Source organism: Heterocephalus glaber, unplaced genomic scaffold (genome assembly GCF_053883595.1).
Source record: "Heterocephalus glaber isolate CG9 unplaced genomic scaffold, H.glaber_assembly_v1.0 deba00001564, whole genome shotgun sequence".
Lineage (NCBI taxonomy): Eukaryota > Metazoa > Chordata > Mammalia > Rodentia > Bathyergidae > Heterocephalus > Heterocephalus glaber.
Genome location: NW_028258351.1, coordinates 1,970,239 through 1,981,410, shown reverse-complemented (window position 1 = coordinate 1,981,410; position 11,172 = coordinate 1,970,239). Strand labels below are relative to the sequence as shown.

The 11,172-nt window shown below is 37.8% G+C and overlaps 1 protein-coding gene across 3 annotated transcripts in view; it reads right to left on the bottom strand.

The window, feature by feature from the left end:
* Ints2 (integrator complex subunit 2) overlaps positions 1 to 9,557 on the bottom strand; it is a 51,275-nt gene extending 41,718 nt beyond the window's left edge. For 2 of the 3 annotated variants that reach the window (XM_021248692.2, XM_013067704.3), the window contains exons 1-7: positions 9,381 to 9,557; positions 7,913 to 8,219; positions 7,245 to 7,383; positions 4,392 to 4,494; positions 3,054 to 3,167; positions 1,143 to 1,273; positions 613 to 786 (exon numbers count right to left, since the gene is read on the bottom strand). In XM_021248692.2, the coding sequence (XP_021104351.1) occupies positions 613 to 786; positions 1,143 to 1,273; positions 3,054 to 3,167; positions 4,392 to 4,494; positions 7,245 to 7,383; positions 7,913 to 8,205 (954 nt within the window). In that variant the 5' untranslated portion in view covers positions 8,206 to 8,219; positions 9,381 to 9,557. The remainder of the gene's footprint in view (positions 1 to 612; positions 787 to 1,142; positions 1,274 to 3,053; positions 3,168 to 4,391; positions 4,495 to 7,244; positions 7,384 to 7,912; positions 8,220 to 9,380) is intronic. The other variant, XM_087191447.1, reaches the window with a different exon arrangement.
* Positions 9,558 to 11,172: the final 1,615 nt, after the last annotated feature.

Here is an 11,172-nt window from a genome sequence, read left to right as displayed (position 1 = left end):
GCAGTTCTCACGAGCCTGACCCAGGACCCTGGAGATTTCTAAAACCCTTTCATGGAGACCAAAATGGCAAAACTATTTCTTTAACAATACTAAAACATTGCCTTTTTTTCCTTCTATCTCACAAGTCTACACTGTATTTTTCCAAAAGTTTCTATTAACCCAGACAATGACAAGATTTGAAAAATGTAAAATACAATTATTCTCACTAAATTTTTTGATTTTGGAAAATATATTTTCCAACTTAAAAGTGGGTTCACATTTAATTAGGTAATTACTGCTACTTTTAATGAATTAAATATTTCAAACATTTCAGTTGCATTTTTTTTTTGGTACTGGGGATCGAACTCAGGTCCTTGAGCTTGCACAGCAGGTGGCGAAACCACTGAGCTAAATCCCCGGCCCTCAGTTGCATTTTTAATGAGAAATATCAAAAGATAAAAAGCCATTCTAACAAATGCTCTTTCATATCCTCAATGAGTTTTCAAAATGTAAGGATGTCCCTGAAAATAAATTTAAGAACCACTGATCTAATGATATATTTTTAAGAGTTTCTTTCTCTTTTAGTAATCACAAAAATATCTGATCCACAGCCAAGAGATATTTAACCCTCACCTGCTGTCCGTTTCGGATAAAAGTTCCAAACCAAGTCCGGACTTTTGCATTTGTTCCAAGCAGCAAACCACTAACAAAACAAACCAAGTCACTCACTCCATCTTCACAAGCTTCATTTTTAGTATGATCCAATGTCAATGCCACTCCAAGGCCTGGCAAGTGACATTCTTCCACCTAACACAACAAAGCAAGCAAATTAAACTCAGTCTCATAAAGGGTTAGGATGTTTTAAAATCTAAAGCATCTAACTCAGGTGTGATGGCACACACCTGTCATCCCAGCCTCAGCAGGCTGAGGCAGGAGGATCACCTTGAGTTCAAGACCAGCCTGGGCTACACATTGAGTTCAAGGCCAGCCTGAACTACACAGTGAGACCCTGTCTCAAAAAAAAAAAGAGAGAAACAAAGGTAACTCACCCAATAATTAATTAAAATTCCCAAACTCTACAAGATTCTAAAACCATCTTTAGAAAAGTACATCGTCCTAATACAGTATAAAGAGCTGTGTCCCATAAAAACAAGATCTCTTACCACCATGCCTCGGACCTTGAGGGCCTGAGAAGGATTCATTTTACATAAGAAGCGTAGAGCATCTGTCCTGCGCCTTCCTCCGAGACTTTCTTCATCTTGTCGTTCTCCATTTTTGATCAGGCCTCTACAAACTAAATATTTAAGAGAGTCTATTACCTCAGGCTTTGTAAGAAAGATGTTATGAAGTAGGCATGGTGGTACATGCCTATAACCCCAGTACTCGGGAAGCTGAGGCCAGAGGACTGCCACAAGTTCAAGGCCAGCCTGCCCATAAGAAATCTCCCTTAAAAGGCTGAGGATGTAGCTCTGTGTTGGAGCATTTGCCTAGTATATGGAAGGCCTTGGGTTCGATCCCCACGACCAAAAAAAAAGGAAAAGAAAAAGAAAAAAAGAAATCTATCTTAGATTAAAATAAAAAGATAAGGAAATACTTAACATTATCCAAGTACTAATTGTAAGAAAGATTACATGGCTGTATTAACATGAGATAGAGTAGACTTAAAAAACAGAAAAATGACCAGGAATAAAGAAGGTCATTTCATAAAGAAGGGGAAAAAGGCTCAATTTATCAAAAAGATGTGTCAATCCTAGATGTGCATTGACTCCATAAGAAACTTGAAAACACACAAAACAAAAACTGACAGCACTAAAAATAAAAACAAGCAAATCCACAATTATGTTTGTTTTTGTTTTTTTGTTTTTTTGTTTTTTTGGTACCAGGGATTGAACTTGGGTCCTTGTGCTTGCACAGCAGGCAGTGAAGCCACTGAGCTAAATCCCCGGCCCCATCACAATTATGTTTGGAGACAACAAGTCACCTCTTTCAGCAGTTGAAAAAAACAATCAGAAAAGCAGAAAAAACATAATTTAGAAAAAGCCACTTTATGTCATGTGATAGTAAATAAATCTTTAGATGTCTAAGGGAAATACTATCAATATGCCATTTCACAGATGAGAAGTTATGCATCCTAATGGATATTACACAATAAGAAACAAAGTCAGGAATCACACCCCAGATCCAGGGCTTTTCCTTCCCTGGCTCCCAATTCATAAATTACCTTGCTTAATAAAAACTGTTTTTATTTTTATATTACTCAGACTCAAACAACCATATTCAGTTATTAGTAGTTTAAAATAAAGGTGAAAATTCTTCATTAATTGGTTAATTTCTACTCTCTACTATTCTGCAAAATGACAGCAATAAGGCTAAAAAATAAAAGTCTAATTGCTGGTATTCCCTATTACCTATCTCTCATATTGCTCTTTGGCTAGTTCATACATGTATGTCTTCTCTTCGTTTCCTGAGTATAGCGATTATACCTTATAGTTCATTGGTATTTTTCTGCTGTTGTATTATAGCTCTGGTGGCCAAGGCAAAAAAAAAAAAAAAAAGTTTCTGTTACATATTAACTACACTTAAATTTACAAGGTCAATAAAATTTGGAAATATCTAAGTTCAGTATTTCTAAAATAAATACCCACTAATAAACTTTCAAAAGATAAGCTTTGAAATAAAGCCCTGTGTTTCTTCTTGGCTTAAAAAAAAAAGGACCTAACCACATTGCAGTGGCATGTACCCAGTTACTCAGGAGACTAAAGAGGGTTTGTTTGAGCCCAGGAGTTCAACGCCAACCTGGGCAACATAGTGAGACCTCAACTCAAAAAGAAAAGCGGTGGAGGGAGGCTGATGGTACAACCCTGGGAAACTGAAGCAGAAGGAACACAAGATTAAGCCCAGACTGTGCCACTTAGCAAGACTCTCTCTCAAAATAAAAAATAATAAAGGGCTGAGGATATAGCTCAGTGAAAAGGCCCTAAGTTCAATCCCTAGAACCACATACAAAGGATCCTGTACATTGTGTACATGCTCCACCATATGTCTTCAATATCTCATTTTAAAATTATATTTACCTTCATTAAAACTATCAGGAACATTAGCCACCAAGAGACACAAGAACCAGGCGCCATTTCTAACATGTAGCAAGGCTTCAGCTACATCAACTATAGGAAGCAAGGAAGGGAGCTCTATGAGAAAACAAAGTCAATGTTACTATTAAAGAGTACTATTTCATTGTGTTATATGTTAAACATCTTTTTATTTCAAAGATGTCATCAGAATGCAATTAAAGTACTTTCTTTTCATAGTCTAAAGCTGTTCCATGTGTGGTGTGGCACATTCCTATAATCCTAGCATTCCAGAGGCTGACCCAGGAGGATTCCAAGTTTAAAGCCAGCATGGGCTACATAGTGAAACTCCTTGTCTCAAACCAAAGAGCTGACTTGTTCAGTAAAATACCCAATAGCCACATACAGATATTTAAATTTAAATTTTTTTTTTTTTGGTCCAGGGATCGAACTCAGGACCTAAAACTTGTGAGGCAGGCACAGTGGCACTGAGCTAAATCCGTGGCTAAATTTAAATTTAAATAGTTCAGTTCCCCAGTCATACTAGCTACATTTCAAGTAATCCCCAGAACATGTGACTAGGACATAGACAGGACAACACAGGACACTGCAGAAAGTTTTACTGAACAGCGCTGGTCTAAGATCTCACAAAAAACTTTGCATTTTTGTCTTTTTGCATTTATTTCTAACATATATACCTATTACAAAGAACTTGAAAAATACAAAACAGTATAAAGAGAAAAAAGTTTTTAAAATTAGCTCCAATCCCCTTTCTTAAAGTCAATAATATTAATTTTGTTTTGTTTTTTGAGACAAGATTTCACTATGTTGTTCAGCCTGGCCTTGAACTCAATAGTAGCACAGGCTGGTGTTGAATTCAAAGTGATCCACTTGACTTAGCCTCCCAACAGCTGGGATTACAGGTATGTGCCACCACACCTGGCTTTTTTTTTTTTTTTAAACAAGATCTCACCATGGTGCCCTGGCTAGCCTTGAACTTGAGATATTCTCACTTTAGCCTTCCAAGTACCTGAGACTACAGGTATGCGCCACCACATTTAGATGCTTTTTTCATTTAACATACTGTGAACATTTTCCAAAATCATTAGTAAGCATTAAAATCATTAAATCAAATATACTATTTTAGTATGTACATAATATGCGATATTATACAACTAATATACTTCACTTAACTCATTGTTCTACTATTAGTCATTTTTTAACTTAAACTTGTAGGCATAATTCTATTTGATGATCCCTAACAACAATCCGGGCTAAGAAGTTACACACTATCATTTAACAGCAAACTATGTCTGAATTGTATCTTAGCGCTAAGTACAGTACCTGCTTGTAAAATACAAAGTACATCTGCAGCTTCCTCCAAGTAAACTGGACTCTCAAAGAGCTCAGAAGACTTGAAAAAAAATTCTCCATTGGATTCAGAAACCTTAAAATGCAAAAACACCTCTATTAATTTCAGGTAATAAATTAAATCTCTTACTATTTTTGTAGTATTTGTTGAGCTCACATAGATCATGTTTCATTTTTTTGTTTTTGTTTTTTTTCTCCCAGTACTGGAGATCAAACCCAGGGCCTCTACCATTGAGCTCTACCACTGCGCTCTGTCCCTAGCCCTTTACCTTATATTTTGAGACAGGGTCTCACTAAGTTGCTGTGGGCGGCCTTGAACTTGTAAATCTTCCTGCCTCAGGCCGCAGGGCAACTGAGATTCTAGGAGCAAACCATCATGCCCAGCTCATTTCTCTTAATATATCACTAATATACTGCAGCAGAATGGACAGTACTAGATCACCTTCAATCAATTTAACCACAATTACTATTCAGATCTAGCAGTACTAGTCTCAAGAATTGATTGCTAACTGGGCCGGGGATTTAGCTCAGTGGTTTTGCCGCCTGCTGCGTAAGTGCAGGGACCCGAGTTTGATCCCCAGTACCAAAAAATAAAAAGAAAGAAAGAAAGAATTGATTGCTAACTACATATTTTAAGACATTGGAAATTAAAGGATAAGGTAAACCAAAGAAATGATCTAAGAATGTTATCTACATAACCAGTTGTTTTCAAAAGCCAAAAACTCTAAACGTAAAGCTGTATAATAAATATAAATTCACATTTGATTCTGAATGAACTGTGAGGAAAAATAAGGAATTAAAATTTGGATCAACAAAAGCACAAAGTTCTCGGGAATTTTCCTTCAGTAAGTCTCTTTCTCTCCCGTGGCCCCTACCAGGCATTGAACTCAGGACCTTGCACTTATGAGGCAGGCATTGTGCCACTGAGCTCAATCCCAGGCTCCTCCTTCAGTAATTTTATCACCATGCTTTGCATATGATGAAGAATGCTAAATAGCTGGGGATTGGGCTCAGTGGTTCCACTGCCTGCCTCACAAGCACAAAGTCCTGAGTTCTATCCCCAGTACCAAAAAAAAAAAAAAGAATGCTAAACAGAAAAATTAGAGGAGAAAGTTCACTTATTTTAGCATAACCATCAAGTGATATATTAAGGAAAAGATGCAGAAAAAAATTTGGTTGAGGGTGAGGGGAGGATTTGGTTGAAATTAAAGAGTATTAGTATAGTGGAAAAGAACAGAAGAAAATTATTTGTGATAGAAAAAATTTTACAAAGATTTGTAACATATCTTAAAAACTTTATCTAAAGCTAGCTGAAACTTCCTACCAGCATCTTCTCTAGAAACAGAATTTAGGGTGTTTTTTCCCCCACAATTTATACAACCAAATTTTACTGATTATAATAATTGACCCCAAATTTCTAACAGTAACTTTTACCTCTAAAACTCTGGGCCTCATTTCACATGAGACACCTTAATATGACGATCCAATTTAGTTCTTTGTATGAAAGATCCTGGACATTAGAAATTTTAAGTTCAGAGTTTCAATTAACCATAATTACCCAAAGGTCCATGACTTAAAAATCTATATTTTTACTTAGAAGAAAATAGCCTTCATTCGGGTCAATTAAGTCATGTAGTGAGTGAGGCCAATCAGTGATCCTACATCTAATTCAGATCTGATATTTCTTAATCATTTTTTTTGTTGTTGTTAAATTCTTTTATTGGTACATTTTAGGTATACAACACAATTACATTTCTCATTGGGAATTGTACCTTTACATAATGCATCTTGGTTCTTTTTTTTTTTTTATGCATCTTGGTTCTTATTGATATTCCTTACTCATTGTCACATATGAGGAGTTTCATGTTCAGGCAGTGTCTAAATGAATCCGCACATTTTTCAATTATGCCACACTACATTTTATAGGGGACTTGTCAATTTATACAAGTCTTGACATAAATTAAGACGTCAAGAAGCCATTGTATGGATTCCATACAGGGGGAAAAAATCCCTATGACAGAAAATGTAAGGCATACATAAAAGAAAATAGTAATTAGAGAAAGCAATCCTATATGGCATGTTTTTTTGTTTTCTTTGTTGTTGTTGGCTTTGTTTTTGTTGTGGTGGTGGTGGTAGTGATGGTTATGGGTTTGTTTTGGGGGTTTTTTTTGCAGCACTAGGGATCAAACCTAGGAACACTCTGTCTCAGAGTTACAACTCAACACTTTTTATTTTTTTATTTTGAGATGGGATCTCACTAAACTGCCCAGACTGGCCTCAAACTTGCAATCCTGTTTCAGCCTCTGGAGTAGCTGGGATTATAGACCAATGTATATTTTTAATATCCTTTTAATCTTTGAAAGGAAAACACATATCAAATAGAAATACCAGTCGAAAAATAAATAAATAAATACCAGTAGAAGATGCAACCTGCCTGACTTCTTGCCTCTATTTTTTTCTACCTTTCTATGTATAGATATCAAAGCACAAATACTGTCTTTCGCAAACAGGTAAGAATCAAAGAGATGAGGGGAGGTGGAAAAATAGAGAGGGGAAGGGGATGTAAAAAGAATTGAGATGTGTTATGTACATGCACCAACTCTCCACGATGAAAGTAATCATTACAGGCCGGGGATTTAGCTCAGTGGTTCACTGCCTGCTGCGCAGGCGCAAGGACCTGAGTTCGATCCCCGATACCAAAAAAAAAAAAAAAAAAAAAGAAAGAAAGTAATCATTATATCCTTCAAACATGTACTAATAAAAATTAAAATTTGAAAGAAAAAATCATGAATACTTTTGAGTTATGGCTAAAAAATAAAAGAGCACCTTGTTCATAATTGCTAATAGTTCACTAAGCACAAGACGCAATCGACGAGGTGAATCACTGTGTTCAAATTCTAATGTCAGTCCATGCTGAAGCTGTGACACCAGGATGCTTTCTCCACTGCCTCCTCCAAGTTTATGCCTAATGAAATACAAACACGTAAAACAACAGTTATGAGAACACTGGTGTGGAAATAATTGCATTTTAAATGTTTTCTATTACTTTCAAAATGCTGTTTAGTTTGCCTATTTCAGGAATTCACGAGCTACATAAGGACTCCATCAGATCTGGTAGTTAATACCCACTGCCATTAAACAAAAGTGCCTTCTGGATTCACAATGGGTAAGAAAGCATATAATATCAGGTGAGTCCAGTAAATCCGTCTAATCCAGGGGAAGTTATCCTACCCACTCCCCACAAACAGTAACTGACCTAATAAGTTCTCCCTAAGCACAACAGTATGTGGCCAAACTTTTCTGCAGATATTTTATAATACAGAATTCAAAAGACCCCAGAATTTTAACTCTAAATAGGAAAGATAAATAGTAAAATGACCTCCAAAGTTTAGATTCTCATTCTCTGGAGGAACTCTGAAAGTCTGAAAAACATCCGATTCTCTACTCCTTGGAAAATCCAAATAAATTCCAACCTGTGTATTACATAACATTACCTGAGCTGCTGCTCTTTACTGGCATCTTGTTCTAAAGCATGAAAGTCCACAGACAACAATGCAACAATAGAGTTGACAGCTTCCACTCCAGAAAGAAGGCGAAGGATAAGTTTTTTATCCTGAGCCCAGCTTTGGCTCTGATCAGCTGGAGCACAAAGTGCCATCCGCACCAAACAGGGCAAAAGAAGTCTCAGCTCTGGATCACTTAAAGATGCCAGGCGAACAACATCCACTTTCTGCATTGCTTCAAAGGCAAAAGGGCTAACAAACTGAAGGCTTGTACACTCAGTCATTGTCACTGCTGATCCTGGTGATTAAAAAACAAAAAGTATGGTTATAATTTCCACTTGTATGATCACCCTTCTTTTTCAAAAATCTGAAAAATGTGGTGGATCTTTAATAGGGCCTTATGTTGGCAATGTTTCTGGCACAATTAAAGACCAGGTTTCTTTGTCTTTCTATGTTTCTACTGCCATCTGGAAAATAAGAAAAATAGAATTTATTAATGTACATTCCAGCTTTAGGAATCTTCTGCTCTAATACTTATTTTATAAAGCACATATATGAAGTCCAGAAAACTCAGTAACCAACTTAAAGTAACAGTATTAGTTAGTGCCAAAACCCAAGGCTGAACCCTCATAAAATTGATCCCAGAGCAAGAGCCAGATGTGGTGGCTGCAGTCCCACACCTGTAGTCCCAGCACCCAAAGGGTGAGGCAAGACTGCCCCAAGTTGGAGGCCAGTCTGGGCTACACAGTGAGTTCAAGGCCAGACTGAACTACATAGCAAGATCCTGTCTAGAAATAAATAAATAAATATTTTTAAAATCCCAATCCAAGACTTTCTTCACTGTGTCAGGTATAGAGCTCCTCGATAAGTAAATGCTTATACGTGAATGGCCACAGCCATACTTCCTTAGTTTCACAGGCCTCCCCAACAAACTTTTGGACTTCTTTTCCACCCTCTGTGAGTAGATGAAAATACTAGTAAATCACTTTAGTGGCCTAAAGTAATGTCAGATTCCAGGCTCCGAAGACCACAACACAATTTTATGTCCCCTGTTGGGGGGGGGGGTAGATGAGTAAGTGAAATAATTAGCTATAGGAGAGACAAAGACGAGTCCCACTTAGGCACTTCTCTGTCTCCAAGAGAAATCAAAGGCACAAACAAAACAAAACAAAACAAAACACCACAGGAATAGGAGGCTCGAAGCAGGTAGCCAAAGCCATCTCCTCTTAAGACCGACTGACTAGAAGAAACTTGGGGCAGAGTCTTGGACAGAAACGATGCTTTGCTTTCAAGCTGGAGCTGGTCGTTTAACAGGCTGATGGAGCAGAGGCGCCGAGACCTGTGTGCTCCTAGGTTTTCCCTCAGTCGTAAGAACCAAGTCCCTCCGGCTGAGCAAAGCTCGGCTGGCTGCTGACAAAGCGGGGAACGCGCTGAGGCCTGAGAAGCGGGTGCTTCATACCTTAAGCTCTACCCTGCAGCCTCACGGGACCCCACTGGGATTCCGCGTCTTAGAGACGGGACGCGGCAGAAATCGAGAACGCGGTCCGAAGTTGGGCCTAGGCGATCATCCGGATCCCCAAACCCTGCCTGTGCCCCAAGTCGGTTCGGGCACCAAGAACTCAGATGGTGGGACCAACCGGGTCGTCGATAAAATGGGGGCAGGATGGGTAGACACCCCACAAAGACAGAACAGAATCTGGAGAGAAGGAAAGGCGGAGGAGACTTTTTCGACCTGCCCCAGAACCTTCATTCATCCCCAGAGTCTGTCTCCCGTCGGCCACCGTACTGGACTGAGAGCAAGAGTGGCTCTAAGAGGAAACCCGGAGACGTCGGCGACCCTGCAGCGGTGCGCGTGCGCTGGCCCGCCCCTTTCTCCACGCTATTCGCGGTGCCTGACTTCACCTCATAAAATCAGAGATACTGGGTCAAGTCCTTTTTCCAGAACCTACCAGCTGTGTCCTCTTAGATTAGTCATTGGGCATCTCAGAGTTCCAGTTTCGTCATTACAGGATTAACATGGCATTAAATACTATTAATGTATGTTAAAAAAAATTGTCGCAATGTTCTTTGACCGAAACACGCGAACGGACCCGCTGTACCGTTCTTAATATCCCAGCTCTCACAGCACCAAAGTTCAGAATTCCAGGATTTGTAGAATATAAAAAGTAATCTAATCCTAAACCATCTTCCAACACGCGATCCCACTCACCCAACCAGCGAAAGTTAAATACTTTTCAGGGTTCTTTACCTTCGGGTCCGTACATCTTCAGAATTGTGTTTAGCACTTCTGGCAAAAAAGATCCAGACTTTTCAACAATTTCTCAAAAGTAGTTTATCACCTAGAAAATAATCATTCTCATATCTTCATAATATTTTTCCATAGTTTCATGTTTCTAGTTTAATAAAAAACCTGGCACCTTCTGTTTACAAAGTATTGTGGTAAGAGTTGGGAACAAAAGTTACTTTACAGAGATAAAGTATTTTGTAAGCCCTTGACAGAGGGATAATCTCTAAAACTGAGATCTGGTTTTCAATATACACGGACAAAAGAAGGAAAGAAGATGTGTTGCAACTTTTCTCAAAATTTCCACCTGATCCACAGTAATGCATTTCACATTGTGACCCAGAAGACACATATGCAAATAGCCACATAAATATGTAATATAAAAATATTATAAATATATATCATATAAACACGTATAACACATACACCCGTATTTACATGGAATAAAACATTTTATGAAATAATACATGGTATGTATTATATTTCCTCTTTTAAAATTGGCTGTTCATTATACATTTAAAATTGATTTCATAGTCCACCAATGGGTTACAAACTACAATTTGCTTTTTTTATTTGAACCTAGGGCTTCACACATGTTCTGCAACTAAGCTACACTTCAAGCCCCAATAAGTCATTTTAAACTAATATTTATTAAAGACTTATTTGTTGAACACTTGCAAAGCACTGTAATAAATGCCTTATATCTATTATTTAGTTCTCTGAGGTAGGTAGTAATTGTCTCCAATTTAGAATTGTGGAAATTGAGACTGAGAGAGAATAAACAATTTAATATCCCTGAATGATCTTTCACAGGAAGCATGTGAAAAGAATTCAAACACAGATTTAGAGAATGAATGAGGGAAATCAAAGGCATTGATATGAATTAAGTGATTTTTTAAGGTCTTTTCCAAATCTAATTGTTTATACTCCTGTGATCACTAATGGAGAAACAATATGCAAATCCAGT